This window comes from Sminthopsis crassicaudata, chromosome 3, assembly GCF_048593235.1.
Source record: "Sminthopsis crassicaudata isolate SCR6 chromosome 3, ASM4859323v1, whole genome shotgun sequence".
NCBI classification, from domain to species: domain Eukaryota; kingdom Metazoa; phylum Chordata; class Mammalia; order Dasyuromorphia; family Dasyuridae; genus Sminthopsis; species Sminthopsis crassicaudata.
The window spans coordinates 584,128,724-584,152,597 of NC_133619.1; the positions used below are offsets into that span (position 1 = coordinate 584,128,724).

The window sequence follows — 23,874 nt, forward strand, 5'->3', positions numbered from 1 at the left end:
AGATCCATCTCCTCCCCTGAAGGTTTTCTACCTTCTGTTGTAAGCTATTTATTCCCATTTTAAATTTCTTCTCCCAAAATCTAAATACAATTTTATTTTTTATTTCTTCCCTAATTACTTCCAGAAGTTTTTATTATTGGTGGCCACAACATTTTGTTTTTCTTTGAGACTTAGCTTATAGTTATTGTGGGATTATTCTCTTCTGCTGTGTTTATCCTTTTGTCATCAATCCATTATTCATTCTGTCATGTGTTTTGTTTGGGATTTTTTTCTATTTACACTTTTTAGTCTCAGTTCTTATTTTGGGATCTAGTGATAGAAACAGTGCATTTTAATCCTTTTGAATGTTTTGATTGAATGTTTTAAATAGGCCCCCTTTGTTCCTGTCTCTTTTGTTATATGGATATCACCACTACTTCCAGTCTAGATAACAGGATGATATTAGTACCCACTCATCCTATGTTACAGAGAAAGCAGAATTGAGATTAAATTAATCTGGCCAATGAAGAAATTACATATATGTGTTAGGAGTTTATATATTTTTCATTGTTGGAATGATGTGTATGAGGATAATTAAGACTTCTATTTCCAACCTAAATGTAGTGTGGCAAACAAATTAGGTTAAGGGTCAAAGACTCATCTTAGCTATTTACCCCCACCTTTGTGTCCTGGGTTGGTGATCAGAGAGCCCTTTCTACACAGATACTTTGCCATTTTGCTCCGGATTTCCTTCATCTTAATTCCATAGATAACAGGGTTGAACAGTGAAGGTGTAAGTAAATAGAAATTAGCAAGCAAGATGTGTGCATGAGGAGGGATGATAGGGCCCAATCTGTGAGTGAGGAAGGAGAAAAGTGCAGGTATATAGCTGATGAGGATAACAAAGAAGTGGGCTGAACAGGTATTAAGTGTCTTTAGAGTGGCTTCTTGGGATGAGAGGCGCAACACAGCATGTAAGATAAATACGTAGGAGACTCCAATAAGCAGAAGGTCCAGGCCTAACACCATGAGGAATACAAACACTCCATAGATACGACTTGGCTTGGTATGACTACAAGCCATCTTCACAATAGCCATGTGATCACAATAGGTATGAGGAATGACTGTCTTGCAGAAGGTCAGCCTCTGGAGCAGTAATGGCACAGGCAAGATGAGGAATATTCCTTTGGCGAAGGCTGCCAATGCCAACTGCACTGCCACAGTGTAGTTGAGTATGGTACTATAACGGAGTGGGTCACAAACTGCCACATAATGGTCAAAGGCCATTGCCACAAGGAGGGCTGAACGTACTACAGATGAAAAATGGATGAAGAACATCTGAATAAGGCATCCTTTGATATTAATGCCATGCGCACCAAACCAGAATAGGCAGAGGAGCCTGGGGAGCACAGCCAAAGTAGATACCAAGTCAGATACCATCAGCAGGGCCAGAAGAAAGTACATGGGTGTTTGAAGGGAGGACTCTGTTGCTATCAGAAAAAGAATGCTACCATTGCCCATGAGGATGACAACAAACATGGTTGAGAAGGGTATGGAGAGCCATAAATGCTGGGCCTCTAGACCAGGGATGCCCAACAATGTGAAGGTCATAGCACCAGAATGGTTGGAGATCAGCATGCTAGGATGGATAGCAAATATTAGTGGTATTTATAATCACCTCTGAATGGAGACATAGAAGGCTGGTGTTTTGTGCCTGTTCCTAAAGTGGAATAGAAAAGGAGGAAATATAGACCCTATTTTCAAGGTCACCCAGTTCTGTTGGAAGAGATATGACCCCAAACTCAAGGAGACCCAGATGTGATAGGGGAGATGTTATTCTCTTTTGGAGCCCTTAACTTTCTAAGGGAGATATGCCATTAATGAACTTGCTCCAGGGATTTCCTGTTATATAAGGAGATAAATGGTCCATAGATTCAGACAGAGTGACTTTGGAAATCTTTTGGAAACCTGAGGAGTCCTTGGACTAAAGGGATACTCATATAATGCCCAGTATAATTAGGTAGGCCTGGAATTTTCTATAGCTGTAAGTAGCTACTTTTTAATGTAAGAAGGTAATGAACCTGGTTTAATAGGGGTGACTTTCTATACTAGATTACTCTTCTAATTTTTGAAACAACCTACCCAGACCTTAGTTTCTATATATGTAAAATGAATAGATTAAACTTGATAACTGATGAGGTTCCTTTTAGTCTAAAACTCTGGATCTAAGAGCATATAACATTATTTTATACAATGCATTGTATTCATTTTGTCTGTATTGACTTTTACATTGTTTCTTCCCAGTAGAATGAAATTTCTTTGGGGCAGGGATGCCTTTGTCTTCTGAAAATTTGTGGAAAAAATATTTTTGCCTGCCACATTGCTGTTCACTAATATAGAGCTTTTATCTTTTCATACCACATAGGTAGAGCAGATTTCTGCCCAAAGAATAGAAACTCTTTGATTGTTAGGACTTTTTTTTTTTCATTTTTATCTCAAGTGCCTGGCACAATGTCTTCCATGGGTCCTTAAGAAATACTGATTGATTGATTGATGGGCATTTTAGTGTATTTCAAATTATTGCTTAACTCCTCCAAGTAAATTCAACAGAAAGGATCTACTCAGGTTTGGTTTGCATTTTAATCTTAACGTTTCATGAATACAGTTGTAAAACACAGTTGCATTTTTCATAAAATTCTGATTTGTGGAACATTTTATAATCAATGAATTGTAGCCATATTGCATCATCAGAAGAATGATCCTTTTACAACACTTCTCCTAGAGATCCCTTTCTCTTTATTCAGGTCGCCCCTACTCTAGTTTAGCTCCCTATTATCTTTCCCCTGAACGATTGTAGTAATCTAATAATTAAATTCCTTTGCTCTAGTATTTCTCCTATCTAGTCTACCATCCACATGACTGTCAAAGCAATCTTTTCATAAGGTAGTTCTGAGCATGTCAATTATCTGTTCAAAATTCTGAAGGTTTCCTAAAGACTTTAAAAGAAAATACAAATCAACAACCTTTCTGTTGAATTTACTTGGAGGAGTTAAGCAATAATTTGAAATACACTAAAATACCCATCAATCAATCAATCAGTATGGACAAAAACTCCTTCACAATGAGAGCTTCTATTTATAATAGTTAACATTTAATAATAATACCTATTATGTGTCTGGTATTGTGTGCTAATTAAGCAGATTAGAATTATTTCATTTGGTCTTCAAAACTATCAGGGAAGTGGATCATTATCCCTATTTTACAGATAAGGAAACTGAGACAAAAAGGTTGAATAACTTTATCCAAGGTCACACAGCTAGTCAGTTTCTGAAGTCAAGTCTTCCTAACTCAAGTATTCCAGTTAAAGTAACTACAGATAGTATAAAATATTTAGGAATCTATCTGCCAAGGGAAAATAAGAAACTATATGAGCAAAACTACACAACACTTTCCACACAAACAAATTCAGATCTAACCAATTGGGAAAATATTAAATGTTCTTGGGATTAGGCGAGCAAATATAATAAAAATGACAATACTACCTAAACTAATCTATTTATTTAGTGCTATACCAGACTCCCAAAAAACTATTTTAATGACCTAGAAAAAAAAATAACAACAAAGGTCACCAGATGGATTCTACCAAACATTTAAAGAACAATTAGCCCCAATGCCATATAAACTATTTGAAAAAATAGGAAATGAAAGAATTCATTTTATGACATAGACATGGTACTGATACCTAAATCAGGTAGGCTGAAAATAGAGAAAGAAAATTATAGACCAATCTCCCTAATGAATATTGATGCTAAAATATTAAATAAAATATTAGCAAAAAGACTACAAAAAATCATCCCCAGGATAATACATCATGATCAAGTAGGATCTATAATAGGCCTGCAGGGCTGGTTCAAAATTAGGAAAACTATTAGTATAATTGGCCATATTAATAACCAAATTAACAAAAACCATATGACCATCTCAATAGATGCAGAAAAAAATTTGATAAAATCCAACATCCATTGCTATTAAAAACACTTGAGAGTATAGGAATAAATGGACTTTTCTTAAAATAATCAGTAGTATATATTTAAAACCATCAGTAAGCATCATATGTAATGGGGATAAACTGGAACCATTCCCAATAAGAGTAGGAGTGAAACAAGGTTGCCCACTATCACCATTACTATTCAATATTTTATTAGAAATGCTAGCTTCAGCAATAAGAGTTGAGAAAGAGATTAAAGGAATTAGAATAGGTAATGAGGAAACCAAACTATCACTCTTTGCTGATGATATGATGGTATACTTAGAGAACCCCAGAGATTCTACTAGAAATAATCCATACCTTTAGCAAAGTTGCAGGATAAAAAATAAACCCACATAAATCATCAGTATTCTTATATATCACTAACAAAATCCAACAGTTAGAGTTACAAAGAGAAATTCCATTTAAAGTAACTATAGATAGTATAAAATATTTAGGAATCTATCTGCCAAGGGAAAATCAGAAATTATATGAGCAAAACTTAACTCAAGGCCTGGAACTCTACTTACTATGCCACTGGCCTACCTACATTTAAACAGTTATATCAATGGTCAGACACAATTAGAACATAGCTTTAGGAGATTTATAGAGAAATGGTTGCTTTTAAAGATGGTAAAAGGAAGGAAACTTTTTTTCTGAGGGAGTTGTAATGATCTAGGGAAGCTTACAGGATATCTTTGAGAGCTTTGCTTTGAGACTAGGACCTTGGTAACGTGGTATTCATGCCTTATGACTCTAGCATCCTCATTTTCCTACTGCTTTTGTGCTACCAGTGTTAAACAGGAATTCATAGAGAAAAAAGGATTCCTATCTACAGGGGGATTGTGAGGTTTCAGAAAGGACTGGATCCTGACAAATGTATTTTTCTCTCCTTTCCTGAAAAACACACACTCGTGTGTATGTACAAACACACATACACACACACACACACACACACACACACACACACACACACACACACACCAGAGAAGACAAATTAGTCTCTTTAAGCCATGATAGATACCCAGGAGAGAATATCTGCTCATCTGGGTTCCACATTCATTATTCTGGGAATTGAGAACTCCCTGTATCAGATGGAACTCTACTGATTGCAGGCCCACAGAGGCCCCACAGGATGGATATGAGGAGTATTCAGTCACTATAATTGTTTCTTTGCCTAACATTCTGACAGGTCGGAGTGCTGGGCAGACACTGAGTTCCGTGGTCAACAATGTCTTTACTGTTTCCCAAGGATGTTCCTCCATCTCCAAACTCTCACCTGCTCTTGCTGCTGCCACTCTGGGGCCAAGTGAGTCTGGGCCAGGGATGCACATCTTCAGCATCATCAAGAAAGGCAACTCGAACAGGGAGGGGGTCCCTTGCAATAAGGATAATACAGGTTAGAGGTCAAGGGAAAATATCTTCACTGTTAGTATGAAGTATGGGTTGTCCAAAACTTTCTCTGAAAATGTTTGGCAACATCTATTGTTATTGGTTTAGAGGGAAGGGTGTTGGGGAAGATGATTTCCACTGTTCAGTTTTGAGAAGGCTCAAGACTGTGCTATATAATTTGTTGAAGTAAGAAAACTAGATACACATTACATAATAGTGAATATTATGGGAGCATTTCAGCCCTATAAAGAGATATTTTTCATGATTAATGGATTCCTTATTCTTTTTAGGCACTTGGATGGCAAAGGTAACATTACAAGCAGATAGTTCAACAGAAAAAGGCCTGTGTTATAGCTTAAGTTAGGGTCTACCAATGCTGATATAGACACATGATTATAGAAAGAAATAAAGAGATAAAAGATACATTTGGACACAAAGCAAGGTAAATTGTCATTTGGATATGCTTAATATCAATAGCTTTCTATTGAGTGAGAATTTCCTATGAAAGCATACAAATAACTAAATGGGATGCTTCATCCCTATATACCCTAGTCATTTTCTGCAATTAGTTTTTTACCAAGAAGAGTATATGGAGAGACCCTAGTTGCATTTTGTTTAAGATAGGTTTTGCAGGTGAAGATGGCAAAAGAATCTTGACCTTAATTTATTGTTGCACAAAGTCAAAGGAGATTCTGGTACGAATATATGGTTTAGGGATATGGGACTTAACCAGAAATTCTCCATAGCCTTTGATGGATGATATAAAGAAGAGTCAACTTGACAGAATAAAATCAGCATGACTTTGCATCAAATGACTTGGGGCCCATTACCTGTTATGCGTTTTCATTCTTACGTGACACTGGGAAAATCACTTAATTTTCTCTGGGCTTCAGTGTCTGGTCCCATTTCATGTGAAAAATGAGAGAGCTGAACCAGATGACTTTCATCTCCCTTTTAACTTTAAATCTATAATTCTACTAATTAAGGATATTTAGCTTGGAGAATAGATTATGGTGAATATATAAACCATCTTCCAATCTCTAAAGGTCTATCATGGGTTAGAAGGAATAGATCTGTTCTGTTTTGGCCAGTAAGGCAGAATTAGATATAAGTGGCAGAAAGACAAACTTTATCTCCATGAGAAAGAAAACCTTTCAGACCACTAAAATTTTTCAAGTATAATTGACAATTTTAGGAGATAACAATAAATCTCTCCTATGATATATACTATGTTTTGACCTAGTCATTTATTCTATAAGTGTTCTAAGGCAGGCTTTATTAAACTTTTTACACTCACAACCCTTTTTTGCTCAAGAAATTTTTATGTGACCCCAGATACACAGGTACATAAAATTAGTGTACAAATCAAACATTTAGTGATCATAAATCATAATTTCACAATCTCCACATTCAGTTATGAGATCCCATATGGGATTGTGAACCACAGCTTAAGAAGCTGGGTTCTAGACCACACTCACACTATAAAATGCAGAGAAAGTGAATTCTATAACAAGGGAGTAAGTTCCCTATCCTAATGAAATCATAGATTTATATCCTAAAAACTTCCATTTTAAATTTACAAACCACTTTTCCCCACTACAATTCCACAAGGCAGGCACTTCAAGTATTATCAATTCCATGTGCAAACTGAGACCCAATGATTTAAATCTCCCTCCATTAGAGGTCTTTTGAGGGGATGTTATATGACCAATTGTTAGAGATGTTAAGAATGATAGCTGTATTGATATTATGGTCAACTGTGTGAATTTTAAAATTCATCTACCGATGAGATTCCCTGAGGTTCTAAGTTGGCATTTAACCATGGACACGTTATAATTTGGCATTTAAAACAGAAGGAGGAAAACTTTTGGAAAGCTCATGGAAAGGGAAACATCATCTGGTAGAGGAACAGCAAATATATAGTCTATTCCAAGGTCTATGTTATTATTCAAATTAGAGATAGAGGGGTAAAAATTAAGACTTTGAAAGATATTGCATTTCTAGGTAAACACAAAGCTTAAATGAACACAGAGTAAGTTCTGGGGATGTGCACTTTGCTTTATTTCTTTGGTGACACTGTGCCAACCTGACAGGTCAGGGGTTAAGGGGAACTCACTTTTGTGGAGATATTTCAGTAACCTAGGAAAGCTTCTCCTTCAGACCTGAAATTCCTTTGCCAGGAATTTTTTTCCCCCCATAAGGAGAGAAGATGTTGAAATTTATAGTGAGGTATAAATTACTGATATCTTCATTCTTTCAAAAATATTTACTTAACATATTCTAGACTCCCTCTCAAATCTTTTCCTGAAAACAAGGAGGGGGTGGGATGATTAAGAAATTAGACCCTTGTAGAGGATGATTCTATGGAGTAGAAAAAAAAAAGAGTAGGGAGACTGGGAGACACAAATCTTTCAAGTGTCTTTAAGCAGCCAACTGAAATTTAGTTGAGAATCTATACTGAACTGAGCTTTATATCCTAAAAGTATCTTATGCCCAATGGTAACTCATAGACAGTTTTTAAAATCAAAGGAATAGAACTCTATTTTCTGGATTATTTTATAGTAGCATAAATTAGAATTTCCAAGTAATTTCAGATGGTTCTGATACTCATAGAGGAATATCAGATTTCAAGGAAGAAATGATCTGGTATTGCCCTCTAATTTTTTATAACTCAATGTACCAAAAACATTTCTATTTATCATATATAAATATATGCATAATTTTATATTTATATTATATTCATATAAGCATATTTATATTTATAGAAACTTGGAAGTAAAGGATGAGAGATGAAAATTTAATTCAGGGTAACTGGGAGATTTCTTTTTCATGGATCTTATCTTGATAGTTTGTGGTTCCTGGTGTTCCCTCTTCAAGATAGGGACAAAGCTCTCAGAACTATACTCAAGTGGCAGTAAATGATTCAAGGTCATCTCTGGTTTCAAAGGAAAATATGGAATATGTAAAATACACTATAATCTAGTGTCTTTGGGTTTGGTGTTGGAAATCCAGAGTTCAAATCACAGCTGTGAGAATAATCAGCAACACAACCTTGTTGAGTCTATTTCATGACCTTTAAAATGGAGATAATAGTATTTTGAATAAAAACTCCCATGGAAGGAGCTTTCCCATATTACCCTCTACCTTATAAGGCTATTGTGAGAATCAAATAAGGTATTGGTGATAAAACATTTTGTAAACCACAAAGTTCTGTAGAAATGTAACTTATGAAGATTAGAAACTTTTTAGCAATTAGCTTTATGTTCTGCCTAGAAAAGATTTACCTGTTTTTATATCCTAATAGGCTGTTATATTGAAAGATACAATCAATTTGTTTTGTAGGCAAAATAGTTAATTATATTGTTCAGAAAAGTGTAATATCATTTAAATCCAATTTTTATGACTCTTAGAATTCCAGAGATTATGATGATGAATTTTGAGTTCCTCCAGATATTGAATTTATCTAAAACATTCTTTTTTAGGGTTATCATAACCAGAACTTGTTTAGAGTTCACCTAAGCTTATGTTTTGGGTTCCCTTCATGTTATTCATGTATAACTCAGGTGTTGTATTCTTGTCAAATGATTCATGTTTGGTTCCTTTGTCAAATTTGTATGTACTGTAAATCTTCTAGAACAGCCATTCTCTTCTGCCAAATGATCAAATAAGTTTCCTTTAAAAACAATTTTAGATTTGAGATCTGCTCCTAAGGACAATAATTTGTCCTCATGTACCACCTAAAGCATACCATGTTTATGACTTTATAGAATCATCTCTTTTTTTCTCATAGCCTTTTTCTTGTAGCCTCCAAATTCTTGAAATGAGCATGTCCTAGATACTCTAGATTATGGGAATTAGTATCCTGGACCCAGAAGCCCCAATTTTTTTTTCCCTTTAGGAAAATCAATGAGTCCAAAATAAAGCAAACAAGAAAGCATTTATTTAGTATCTGCCATGATGAGGCACTATATTAGGTGTTGAGTATTAAGAAATGTGTGAATAGCATCTACCCCCAGGAAAGATAGGCATTGAACCCATGATTTTATTAAATTAAAGAACATATAGATGGGGAAACTATCAATGTAGAGAGGTATCTTTTGTGCAGTACTGGAATACTGATAGACTGAATGATTTGCTTAAGGATACACAGACAATGTGAAGAAGTTAGGACTTAAACCCAGGTCCTCCTAGCTCCAAAGCAAGTACTCTATCCACTATAGTATCTTACCCCTCAAAAAGGTTATATCTATCAGGGGATACTGCAAACATGTGCAGTATTCAAAACACATATAGAGCAGATATAATAAAATCTTGGAATCAAAGCTAATAGCTAGAGGGACAAGAAAAGACTTTTTGAAGGATATGTTTGAGCCAAATCTTTTCTTTGTCTCAAAGGCTTCTTATCCTTAATCACTGAATGGGTGCAGCCTCAATTAAACTGGAATCTTTTTTTTTAATTATATATATATATATTTTTTATAATATTATCCCTTGTATTCATTTTTCCAAATTATCCCCCCCTCCCTTTATTCCCTCCCCCCGATGACAGGCAATCCCATACATTTTACATGTGTTACAATATAGTCTAGATACAATACATGTGTGTGAATATAATTTTCTTGTTGCACAATAAACTTTAGATTCCGAAGGTACATGTAACCTGGGCAGACAGATATTAGTGCTAACAATTTACATTCACTTCCCAGTGTTCCTTCTCTGGGTGTAGCTACCTCTGTCCATCATTGATCAACTGGAAGTGAGTTGGCTCTTCTTTATGTTGAAGATTTCCACTTCCATCAGAATACATCCTCATACAGTATTGTTGTTGAAGTGTACAGTGATCTTCTGGTTCTGCTCATTTCACTCAGCATCAGTTGATTTAAGTCTCTCCAGGCCTCTCTGTATTCCTCCTGCTGGTCATTTCTTACCGAGCAATAATATTCCATACCCTTCATATACCATAATTTACCCAACCATTCTCCAACTGATGGACATCCATTCATCTTCCAGTTTCTAGCTACTACAAAAAGAGCTGCCACAAACATTTTGGCACATATATGTCTCTTTCCGCTCTTTAGTATTTCTTTGGGATATAAGCCCTGTAGTAGCACTGCTGGGTCAAAGGGTATGCACAGTTTGATAACTTTTTGGGCATAATTCCAGATTGCTCTCCAGAATGGCTGGATTCTTTCGCAACTCCACCAACAATGCATCAGTGTCCCAGTTTCCCCACATCCCCTCCAACATTCATCATTATTTGTTCCTGTCATCTTAGCCAATCTGACAGGTGTGTAGTGGTATCTCAGAGTGGTCTTAATTTGCATTTCTCTGATCAGTAGTGATTTGGAACACTCTTTCATGTGAGTGGATATAGTTTCAATTTCTTCCTCTGAGAATTGTCTGTTCATATCCTTTGACCATTTATCAATTGGAGAATGGTTCGGTTTCTTATAAATTATGGTCAGTTCTCTATATGTTTTGGAAATGAGACCTTTGTCAGAACCTTTGTTTTTAAAAATATTTTCCAATTTGTTACTTCCCTTCTAATCTTGTTTGCATTAGTATTATTTGTACAGAAACTTTTTAGTTTGATGTAATCAAAATCTTCTATTTTGTGATCAATAATGATCTCTAGTTCTCCTCTGGTCATAAATTCCTTCCTCCTCCACAAGTCTGAGAGGTAGATTATCCTCTGTTCCTCTAATCTATTTATTATCTCCCTCTTTATGCCTAAATCATGGACCCATTTTGATCTTATCTTGGTATATGGTGTTAAGTGTGGATCCATATCTAATTTCTGCCATACTAATTTCCAGTTTTCCCAACAGTTTTTTCCGAATAATGAATTTTTATCCCTAATGTTGGAATCTTTGGGTTTGTCAAAGATTAGATTGCTATAGATGTACCCCTTTTTTGTCCTTTGTATCTAATCTGTTCCACTGATCTACCGGTCTATTTCTTAGCCAATACCAAATGGTTTTGGTGACTGCTGCTATATAATATAGCTTTAGATCAGGTACACTTAGACCACCTTCCTCTGAGTTTTTTTTCATTAGTTCCCTTGCAATTCTCGACCTTTTATTCTTCCATATGAATTTTGTTGTTATTTTTTCTAGGTCATTGAAATAGTTTCTTGGGAGTCTGATTGGTATAGCACTAAATAAATAGATTAGTTTGGGGAGTATTGTCATCTTTATTATATTCACTCGGCCTATCCAAGAGCACTGAATGTCTTTCCAATTATTTAAATCTGATTTTATTTTTGTGGCAAGTGTTTTGTAATTTTTCTCATATAATTCCTGACTTTTCTTTGGTAGATGGATTCCCAAATACTTTATACTCTCAACATTTGTTTGGAATGGAATTTATCTTTGTATCTCTTGCTGTTGCATTTTGTTAGTGATATATAAAAATGCCAAGGATTTATGTGGATTTATTTTGTATCCTGCCACTTTGCTGAAATTTTGAATTATTTCTAGTAGCTTTTTAGCAGAGTCTTTGGGGTTCTCTAAGTGTACCATCATGTCATCTGCAAAAAGTGATAGTTAAACTGGAATCTATTGAAGATCTTAGTTTTAAAAGGACAAGGTCTCCTATTTCACTCTGGGCTATCTCTAGTTCTCTTGATCTATATCTAGTCTCTGGACCCAGATGGCTCTGGAGGGGAGTGAGGCAGATGACCTTGCACAGCCCTCCCTCCCTGAAATCCAATTCTTTTGAATGTCAAGTTATCACCTCTCTGATGTCATGTTCATCTTCCTGAATGAAGAACAAACAATAACAATAACAACAACAAAGGAATCTTTAAAAGGTGGAAATAAGGAAGGAGAAAAATCCCTACCTGCCTCTTTATCCCCAAGGCATAGAGAAGATAGGTGACTTGTTTCAGATCACAAAGCAAGTTACTTTGACAGAAGCAAATTTCCCATGATTTCAGATGTCAGATTCAGGGCTATTTTTGCCTCTTTTCATTTGTGCCTTTGAGGACATGATATAGTGGGATTTTAAAAAAAAAAGGTTAAGAAATACTTTTGTAGGATGGTAAGTAAAGTCCAACTCTATAGCAGGAAAAAGTCAAATTAGACCTTTCAAAAAGCCTTTCTGAGAACATAATTAGGTGACTGATAGGACCTAGGATAGCTCTTTTCCTAGAGATCTAGGACTACAAGAGATAGAACTATCTTTTCCTAGGCTGCAGTTAGGAACCCCCAAAGGATCACACTCATACATTCTCCACACAGTGTGTCATCACAATTCAAAAGAATTGCAATCAGAGAAGATTAAAGATAGAAGAATGTGAATAATCCTCAGAAAGGGGATGAGATATATAATAGGAAGAATGCAGCTGAGAAGGTTTGTGGTTGAAGTTTTTTCTGTTTGAAAAGATCTGATAAGGACTATATTGTAGTGGAAAAAAACACTGGGGTTAGAGTCAGAGGATCTAAATTTTACATCCTGGGAATTATGGGATCTGGGAAATCAGAGCACTTCTCTGAGCTACTTCATTTGGCAGGGGGTGAGGGGGGATGTAGGGGTGTAGGGGGGGAGTTAGAAAAGGATGGTTGTAAATCAGAGATGCCAAACAGACAGTCCTTGACAGATGTATAGATGTGAATGAGAACATTGTGGCCAAAACCAAGTTAAAGTTAATTGGAAAACATTTAACAAAATGAATAAAAATACAATAGAACATATACAATGTTAATACTCTGTATTTTAAGTCAATATATATCCACCAGGGACCCTTTCCTGTTTTAGTGAATACATTTCTACTTGAACTTAAGATCATTGGATCACTATGCAATAGATAGAATTCCTGGCCTGGGATCAGCAAGTCAAAAAGATTCATCTTCTTTAGTTCAAATTTAGCCTCAGACACTTACATATGGGTCCTTAGACAATTCACTAACCCTGTTTGCCTCAGTTCCCCAATTGTAAAATTAGCTAGAGAAAGGAATGTCAAATCACTACTATATTGGCCAAGAAAACCCCAAATGGGGTCACAAGGAGTCACACATGAATGAACAACAACAACAATGTTGGTCTGAATGATAGGCCTTCAGATAGACTCAAAGTTCTAGATCCTAGAGTCCTAGTGAGTTCTAGTTGCCTGAACACTGGTATGGAGAATCTAAATGGCTTTCAGAAAAATTGTGGGAATTTCCTGAATTACTGAGGGAGAAACAAATGTTTGGAATTTACTCCTGTCTTTGTGTGTGTGTGTGTGTGTGTGTGTGTGTGTGTGTGTGTATGTGTGTGTGTCTCAAAATAGATAGATAGCAAATAATAAGAATTTATTAGCTCTTATATGTGCCAGACAATGCACTAAGCATTTAAAATGTGATCTTTTCTTATCTTCCCAACATTGGGAAGTGAGTGTTACTATTAGCAGCTAGATAATACAGTAGATAGGATACCTACCCTGGAGTCAGGAAGATATGAGTTACAGTTTGGCCTTAGATACTTACTAGCTTTATGACCATGGACAAGTCATTTATCACTAAATGAGAACACAAATAGCACCTTTCTCCCAGGATTGTTAAGCAATTAAGACAATCCTTGGCTCAAAATAAAGCTATATAAATATTAGTTATTGTCATCCCTATTTTATAAGTGAGAAAATTGAGGCAGATTAAGCAACTTGCCCAGAATCACTCAACTCGTATCTGAGACCATATTTGAAATTAAATCTACCTGCCTTTAAATGCAGAGCATAACACCCATGGCATTCATTGTCTCTAGGCATTTATTTTTCAATGAATGAATGACCTATTAAGACAATATCAGAGACCCTGATTGTCTTGGATCGTCCCTTAAGGCCTTCCGTAGACTGATCAATGTAGGCTTGAACTCAAGGACATTTTCAGCAAGCTTATATAAATAAGGGGATATATAAAAAAAATCCTCTCTCTGATACCATCACACACCTCTCAGATTGGCTAAAATGACAGGAAAAGACAATGATGAATGTTGGAGGGGATGTGGGAAAACTGGCACCCTGATACATTATTGGTAGAATTGTGAAATGATCCAACAATTCTGGAGAGGGATTTGAAATTAAGCTCAAAAAGTTATCAAACTGTGCATACCCTTTGTTCTAGCACTGTTTCTATTAGGGTTATATACCAAAGAGCTCTTAAAGGAAGGACAAGGATCCACATGTGCAAAAATGTTTGTAGCAGTCCTTTTTGTAGTGGCAAGAAACTGGAAACTGAATTGATGTCCATCAATTGGAGAATGGTTGACTAAGTTATGATATATAAATGTTATGGAATATTATTATTCTGTAAGAAACAACCATCAGGAATTTATTGTTCTATAAGAAATAATAAGCAGATTGATTTCAGAGAAACCTGGAGAGACTCACATGAACTGATATTAGTGAAATGAGCAGAACCAGGAGATCATTATACATAGCAGCAACAAGATTATACAATGCACAGTTCTGATGAATGTGGCTCTCGTCAACAATAAGATGATTCAAACTAATCCCAATTGTTCAGTGGTGAAGAGAGCCATCTACACCCAGAGAGGATTGTGGGAACCAAGTGGGATACACAACATAGAATTTTTACTCTTTTGTTGTTGTTTGCTTGCATTTTATTTTGCTTCTCTCTCTCTCTCTCTCTCTCTCTCTCTCTCTCTCTCTCTCTCTCTCTCTCTTTTTTTTTTTTTTTACTAGTTTGATTTGATTTTTCTTGCGTGGCGCAATAATTGTATAAATATGTATGCATATGATATATATGTACAAATACAGACATGTGTATGTGTGTGTGTGTATAATATGGTGTTGCAAGGGCTAATGTTGAAGAATTGTCCATGCATATGTTTTGAAAAATTAAAAAAAAAAAAGATTTTATTACAAAAAAGGAAAAAAAAAAGAAACCCTGTCTCTTTTAGAACTTTTTAATGCCTTATTTCTCTCCACTAATTGCTCAAGTCTTTGTCCTATTTTTGCAGGTGATTTGATGAACATTTGATAATAGCTTGGAACCCGGGATTGTGGGGATAGATCATGATATCTTCAAACAACACAATCCAGGAACCTCTTGTGTTATTTCTCCTGGGCATTCCAGGCTTGGAGTCAATCCATCTATGGCTCTCCATACCCGTGTGCTTCCTGGGTATGGCTACTATTGTGGGTAATGTGACCATTTTGGCTCTGGTTGCCACTGAGCCTGCTCTGCATAAGCCTGTGTACTTCTTTCTCTGTATGCTCTCTACCATTGATCTGGCTGCATCAGTCACCACTTTGCCCAAACTTCTGGCCATCCTGTGGTTTGGGGCTGGGCACATTGCTGTTGCCACTTGCCTGGCTCAGATGTTCTTTATTCATGCCTTCTGCATGATGGAGTCCACAGTGCTGCTAGCTATGGCCTTTGATCGTTATGTTGCCATCTGTGACCCGCTGCGTTATGCTACTATTCTAACTGACACAGTCATTGCTCGGATTGGCTTAGCTGCGCTGCTACGTGGTTCACTGCTGATGTTTCCTTGCCCCTTTCTTATTGGACGCCTGAGCTTCTGCCACAGTCATGTGATTCCACACACATACTGTGAACATATGGCTGTGGTGAAGTTGGCTTGTGGGAACACCATACCCAACCGTGTGTACGGTTTGACAGCAGCATTGCTTGTCATTGGGGTGGACTTGCTCTGCATTGGCCTCTCCTATGCACTTATTGCACGAGCTGTTCTCCGTCTCTCATCCCGTGAAGCCAGGGCTAAGGCCCTAGGGACATGTGGTTCCCATATCTGTGTCATCCTAATCTCATATACACCTGCCCTCTTTTCCTTCTTTACCCATCGCTTTGGCCGCCATGTCCCACTTCACATCCACATTCTCTTGGCAAATGTTTACCTGCTCTTCCCACCAGCACTCAACCCCATTGTCTATGGTGTTAAGACTAAAGAGATTCGAGATCGAGTAGTTAGGGTGTTCTTGAGAGGCCAAAGTTCTGGGGAAAAAGACTAGGATGATATGGAAGTAGGAGATTAGATAACTGGACATCAGCATCCCCAAGAGGAAACATTTCCTAGCTAAGGGAATGAGTAAGATCTGATGTGATATGAGATAGAAACTGTTGGGGCCATTCTAACCAACCCAGGTCACAGTCATTGTCCAAGGACTACTCTACCACACTCTCCTCTCCAGGAAAGGCAAGCTCTTCACATCTTTCCTCAGGTTTTCCCCAATCATTGATGTCACTACCTTACAGAGGGATTATCTCTCATGCCCTGGACTGTGACTTCATGTATTCAAATAATAGTATACAAATTATCTATTTTTCTGGACATGAGGTCTAGATATATATCTTTATCTCTTGAGCCACATAATTATCAACTTCATGCTTATATTGCTGCATCTTTTAGGAGTCCACTCCTCTGCTCTAACAGTCATCTATGTCCCATGACTTTGATCTCTATATTGTCTCTGCCAACAGAAATGTTCTGATGGAAATGATCCAATGAATTTGTAAAATCAATAGTCAAAGACTACTGGAGCTGAACTTGTCCTTAGAGATGATTAGTGGTTTTGTTTTATAGATGAAGAAACTAAGCCCAGTAGAAACTATATGGCTTGCCCATGATCACTCAGAAACTCATAGGTAGAAAGCCAGGATAATACTCCAGATCATTTTTGGCATGAAACAACATAAATGCTGTCAATGAAAGCTCAACAAGGATCCTAGTCTATCCCTTCATATCTGGAATGAGGTCATGGTCTCCCATTTACTTTCCAAATTTTCTCCCTCCCATGCCCCACATCCAACTTTCTCAAGTGTAGGTTTCTCTAGGGTATGTCTGTCCTACTCTTTCCCAGATGTAAAGTGTCAAAGGAACATTGGCAAAGCTTCATATGATCATGGGATGTGTGAGATCAGAAAAGGAAAGATTAGGACAAATAATCAATGGCCATAAAATTTTGATTTTCCAACTTTAATTTGTTAGCCTCATAGGATTCCAATCACTTTGAAATCACAGCCTTCCTAATTTACACATATATGCAGATGTGTATTCATCCACTCACTTGCATGGTGCATACATATATTTTGGGCCAGAACTCTGAACTTGAAACAAAGGATTCTTACAAGGTACTAAGTCAGTGTAATTAGTTATCTAATTTAGCATGGTTCAGTATGATTGATTTTACCTACAAGGAAATGGTATGGGCCAGAACTTGAAACAAGGTACTAAGTGGAATTAAGGAGACAATGGTTAAATCTAGTTTAGAATTGATTCAATCCTATAAGAAATAATGGTTTCCTAGTGATATAATGATTGGTTTGTACTCAGAGTGGAGTATATAAGCTAGAAGCCTCAGCCAGGGAGAGTCAGAGATATTCGGAGAGAAGGCAAAGGAGGACTGGCAGCAGGAGCTTAAGCTCTCAGAACCAAGGGGAGAAATTGGATCTTCAATTTTCCTGCTTGCTGGCCTGGACTGCTGCACTTCCCCCACTAAGACCAAGGCCAGACTGAAAGGCTATCCAGAAAACCACTCCACCCCAGGAAGGAGATAATAAAGGATCTGGACTATAAGAAAGCTAACTGGAACCCAGGAAAAGAGACAAGATTTTAAAAGAGATAATAATGGATTTGGACTTTAACACCTGGCTACACTTGTGGTGATTACGGAACTGAAACGAAGGCTGTCTCCCTAGACCCAAAGAAAACCTCAACAGAGAACATTACATTTTAGAGAGAACATTACAAACATATACATTGAAGGAAGGAAAAAAGAATTCATTAAGTGCTTATTATTTTTTGATTATGTAGATTGCAGTTACACATAATAAATCACTACCACATTAATTCTTTGAAAGTATCACAAAAAATCAGGTCTACTTTATTTTTACAAGACTATCTAGTAAGCTTATTTCCTTCAGTCTTCACAGAGAGTCAAAAGAGCTTCTTTATAAAGAAGTTTTACTTATTCTTCAGGTTTTTTTTTTTCTTTTGGTGTTGATGTCACTTCTACATTTGGTTTTATTTTAGTTTGATTTGTTTCTTTCTTGTTTATTCTGACTTAACATTGAGAAATGCCTCAGCTTATATAGAATTTGATCACTGAGATATGTCTTTTTTAACTTTTCTGTGGAAGGAGACTTTGAAGTTTTTCTGATAGTCAAAATAGGTTGCTTTTTTCCTGCCATCAGATATAAGCAATAAAGTAATAATAATATGGATTGCAAACATAGAGGAAAGATATGCCTCTTTATCTTCATTTTAATTAAGAAGATCTTGGGAATGAAATGGATTTCATAGCCCAATGTCCACATAACTTTTGTGCTTTTAATTTTTGTTTTTGGAAGTTAAGATCTATTGAGAAAACATAAATATTCACATTTGGGAAATTCAAGAGACACCATGGCTATGAGAATAATTGAGAGACACTGAACAAATAGATGCATTTAGAAGAAAACAAAGATTTAATACCCATTATTTATTATTTAACACTAGATTTTGGGGCAGTTAGGTGGTGCAGTGGATAGTGCACCAGCCTTGAATTCAGGAGGACCAGAATTCAAATCTGGTCTCAGACACTTAACACTTCCTAGCAGTGTGACCCTGGGGCAAGTCACTTAACCCCAGCCTCAAAAACAAACAAAAAAACACTTTAGATTTTGAGCACTGATCAGAAGGCCTCAATCTTGCAATGTCTTTCTGGGAGTTCAAATGTAAGAGGATATATAACTATGGCTCAGCCTGACACCTGGAGTTAAAACAAAAACAAACAAAATTACAAACAAAACATAATCTCATCCTTGGAATTTTTTTTTAATCTAGTTTTTGTTCAGCTAAGGCTTAATTGATTATGTTATTTTGGGGCCTTTGACCAAGATTAAAGAGTTACTAGATTTTCTTTATCAGAAGAAGCTATTTAGCCACAGCATTATAGTAGACTGAAAATTTAGGTAGGTGATTGAAGAAAATTTTAGAAACTCTTTTCAGAAACAGAAGCAAACATGAAACCAGCAGAATGACTTGCATGACTGAGAGCAGTAAGTGATACAGTGTACAGTACAAAAGGAAGATATCTTTCTGAGTTCAAATCTAGCCTCAGACATATATTAGTTTTGATTTTAGGAAAATTACTTAATCGTGTTTGCTTCAGTTCCCTCATCTGAAAAATGATCTGGAGAAGGAAATGGTAAATTACTCCAGTATCTTTGCCAAGAAAAATCCAAATGGGGTCATGAAAAGTTGGACATGACTGACAAACAAAATGATAATATCATCAGAGGAAGCTGACAACACTGTAGCTTTGGAGGATGAAGTGTGAGTTTTTCTGGCTATACATGTTCTCTGGCCACATAAATTCCTTAATATGTACCCTCCATGAGTGGTCATCAATTAAATGTATTTTCCCATTATGTACCCTACTCATTCATGGCATGCTTCGTGTGGAAGAAGTGTATTCTATGTATGGAGGGTGGAGGGGGGGAGAAATATTTTCTTGTCATTTTATTTGCTATTCTATTTGATTAAATACTTTTTACTTAAAACATATGTATCTTCTGACTGGTTGATAAAAAATAAACATATTTATATATCATTCAAAAATGTATCAGTTATTATACTGGTTAAATCTAACTTTGTATGTCCAGAAATTATCTAACCCAAAAGTTTACAGTAGAGGTCATACCTGAGACTCTCCAGTGAAAGATATGGCTGCAGGGAATGCTTAAATCCGGAGTAGGAGCTAATATTTTGAGTACACTCTGTGCTTGAATTTCCCAAATTTCAATATTTATGTTTTCTCAGTAGACTTTAATTTGAATATGTATGCTACCTTCTCTGCAAAATTACTTAATTGTGTACAGGGTGCTTGTCTACCTAGGTATATTTTTGTCTGGACCCTATATAATGTAAATTTCTGGTACACTGGATGAGAGGGACTCATACCCTTTTCTTCTGGTTCTCTCTTGCCAAGTGACCAATAGAACACCTAAAAACTAAGGTAACTTTCCAGGGGACTCACTCAAGAGATATGTGTGGAAACTTAACCTCCTACACAAAATAGCAACATTAATCAAACTCATTTACATTACTCCAAATATGGCTAATCCCTCCCCACCTCAATATAATGAGTATGATTTTAATTCACTAATATCATTACATAATAATAATTTTATTATGATCAATCAGGTACCTTTTCATCTTATTCTCCCCTAGAGAAATCTTCAGAATTCATCCTTCTTCATGCCCCGCCCCCAACTCCTCCTGCCATAGCATTTTGCTTCTAGACATGACAGTTCCTCTACTAGTGATATGATCTATGATGTGGGGTTTGTCACTAAATGATGGCAGACACCAAAAATTGTTAACTAGAATTGTGATGTTTTACCTTGTTGACTTCCCACCTTAGTGTTGACATCCTAACTCATTGGCATCCAACCTCTTTGGCATATTATCTCGAGTATGACTTTTATGAATGGGTTAAACACTTGGGCCACTGTTGAGCCTGGTTCTTATTGTCATACTTCTATTTACTGATCTGCTGCTTTGTACCTCCTTGGGCATAACACTCTGTCATCTCATGGATCAAGTGAACTATAGCTGGTGCTAAAAGTTTAGCTTGGTGAGATGTGCGGTTCCCGCAAAACAAGAGAAAGGGAATTGTAAGAGCCCTTTAAATGGGCACCACAGTGCATCGGGAGATTGAGTGGTCCAGGAGTAATTTCTGTGGATATTAGGACTGTCTTGTAGATGGGATCCTGTACATGATGAGATAGCTTCATAATGGGTGACTCTCTCGCTGATTGGCTGTGTGTGTGACCTCACAGGCCCTATGTAAGCCCACTGCAGGCAGCAGTTACTCTCTTTAACCAGGCGCTCTTCACCCTGGCTCCCTACCCTGGGTGGCCAAGCCAAGATGGATAGCCAAAAGAGGTAAGGGTTTTGGTAGTGAACACGTGGGTCTTCTGACCAGGTGTTCACTAGGGAACCAACAAGTCAGGGCATCAGTTAGAGCATTATGTGAGTAGGTATAATAAAGGCTTTTAAGATTACACGTGGCTGTTCTTGAGTGTGCTACCGGTTATTAAGCTATAGATTCAAGAGATTGTGGCCAGAGACCTTTGAAGGCCTCAGAGGAGGCGAGCTGGGTAGAGTTCACACTGCTAAGCACAGTGGTCAAAGGTACTCTGGTGGGTCTAGGACAGACTAGTAATTGTAACTGCCAGGAGAGCACAATACAAAATGGCGCCCAATGTGGGGCATCAGGAATTATCAGGTTTTGAAAATATTTAATATTCAGAATTAAGATTCTGAAAGATCCGGTAGAAACGCCACTTAAGAGGGAAGACAGAGAAGCAATATGGACCCAGGTAACTCTGGGATCAGGCTCAAGGACACAGCTGAACATAATGCTTATATAAAGAGGTTAAAGAGCCAGATGGAAGATCTTTTAACAGAGATCACCACTGAAGAACAGCAGGAAGCTTGTAATCAAGCTCCCAGAAGGCTATCCCCACACCCAGTAAATATAGCTCCGAGAGGGAGCAACCTAGAGCTAATGCGTATGTATGACAGTATAGAGTATAAAATGCCACAGCAAGAGTTGCTGGAATTGCAGGTTAAACTACAGATTGAGATAAAGAAGAAAAAGCTAGGTTACTACAGATAGAACTGGAAGAGTTCAAACCAGTGGCTGAAGCAAAGGAAGGAAATAAACGAACCACATGGACTAAAGTTGTAGAAATTCTTCTTAGCGTTTTGTTGGTTTACCTCGTGCATTGTTGTTTTAAGGAATTTATTGATTACTCTTCCATTGAGAAGTTTAGTTCTTTTTATGTGCAAAGCTCAGGTTGGATTTTAAATCAGCCTTTGGGGAATTTTCCAATTCCTCTTCCCTCAGCCTCACCTTCTTGGGCCAAGGGAGAAGGGGGAGGAGGAAAAGGAAGGGCGATAATATCATCAGCACTGCCCATTAATCCATTCAAAACTCCTGTGTCTTCATTTCAAAAGACAGGAGTAGGCTTTATGCCCCAAGGCAAAAAGGAATTGTGGGGTATTGACTATAATCAGAAAAATTTTAAAAATACAGTTCAGTTAATTTCTAAGAAACCTTACATATAGAGAATTGACTCTAATTTATAAGAAACCAAGCCATTCTCCAATTGATAAATGGTGAAAGGATATGAACAGACAATTCTCAGACAAAGAAATTGAAACTATTTCTAGCCATATGAAAAGATGCTCCAAGTATTATTAATCAGAGAAATGCTAATTAAGACAACTCTGAGATACCACTACACACCTGTCAGATTGGCTAGAATGACAGGGAAAGATAATGTGGAATATTGGAGGGGATGTGGAAAAACTGGGACACTAATACATTGTTGGTGGCATTGTGAATACATCCAGCCATTCTGGAGAGCAATTTGGAACTATGCTCAAAAAGTTATCAAACTGTGCATATCCTTTGATCCAGCAGTGTTACTACTGGGCTTATATCCCAAAGAGATCTTAAAGAAGGAAAAGGGACCCACATGTGCAAAAATGTTCATGGCAGCCCTCCAGTAGTGGCCAACAGGAAACTGACTGGATGCCTGTTAGGTTCTTACTAAGTGCTAATGAGATAATGAGATATTAGGTTCTTACTAAGTGCTAACAATTCTCTAGTTCCAGCCTTTACAGGAAGTTTTACTTGTGAACTCCTGGGGAGGAGCTTGCATGCTTAGGAGGAGCAAATTCATTGGTTGAAGTAATTTTTTCCAGAAGCCCTTGTTATCCCACACCTATTCTCTGGGAGGATAAAAGAGGGTGGCACTTGAGAGAAAGAGAGTCTCTTGTCTGGGCCAGACTTGAGGACACTCTCTGGAGGAAGTCTCTCCTCTAGATTAGAGAGCGATCAGCAGTTTCTGGAGACAACAGAACTTTACAGATGCCCATCAATTGGAGAATGGCTGAATAAACTGTGGTATATGAATATTATGGAATGTTATTGTTCTGTAAGAAATGACCAGAAGGATGATTTCACAAAGGCCTGGAGAGACTTACATGAACTGATGCTGAGTGAAATGAGCAGGACCAGGAGATCATTATATACTTTAAAAAAATATTATATAATGATCAATTCTGATGGACGTGGCCCTCTTCAACAATGAGATAAACCAAATCAACTCCAATAGAGCAGTAATGAACTGAACCAGTTACATCCAGTGAAAGAATTCTGGGAGATGACTATGAACCACTACATAGAATTCCTAATCCTTCTATTTTTGTCCGCCTGCATTTTTGATTTCCTTCACAGGCTAATTGTACACTGTTTCAAAATAACTGTTTAGACATGTGTGTATATATACATATATAGATAGATAGATAGATAGATAGATAGATACATATATTGTATTTAACTTATACTTTAACATATTTAACATGTATTGGTCAACCTGCCATCTGGGGAAAAGGGTGAGGGGAAGGAGGAGAAAAGTTGGAACAAAAGGTTTTGCAATTGTCAGTGCTGGAAA

At 36.9% G+C, this 23,874-nt stretch overlaps 2 protein-coding genes across 2 annotated transcripts; one reads left to right on the forward strand and one right to left on the reverse strand.

Annotated features, from left to right (window-relative positions):
- Positions 1–645: 645 nt before the first annotated feature.
- On the reverse strand, positions 646–1,617 carry LOC141562497 (olfactory receptor 52P1-like). Its single transcript, XM_074302525.1, has one exon. The coding sequence runs from the start codon at positions 1,615–1,617 to the stop codon at positions 646–648; it is 972 nt and encodes a 323-aa protein (XP_074158626.1).
- Positions 1,618–15,413: 13,796 nt separating this feature from the next.
- Positions 15,414–16,373, forward strand: LOC141562498 (olfactory receptor 52P1-like). Its single transcript, XM_074302526.1, has one exon. It carries the CDS (start codon positions 15,414–15,416, stop codon positions 16,371–16,373), a length of 960 nt encoding a protein of 319 aa, XP_074158627.1.
- Positions 16,374–23,874: the final 7,501 nt, after the last annotated feature.

Coding starts and splice junctions, on each gene's coding strand:
- LOC141562497 (XM_074302525.1), bottom strand. CDS start 1,617: ATGCTGATCTCCAACCATTCTGGTGCTATGACCTTCACATTGTTGGGC.
- LOC141562498 (XM_074302526.1), top strand. CDS start 15,414: ATGATATCTTCAAACAACACAATCCAGGAACCTCTTGTGTTATTTCTC.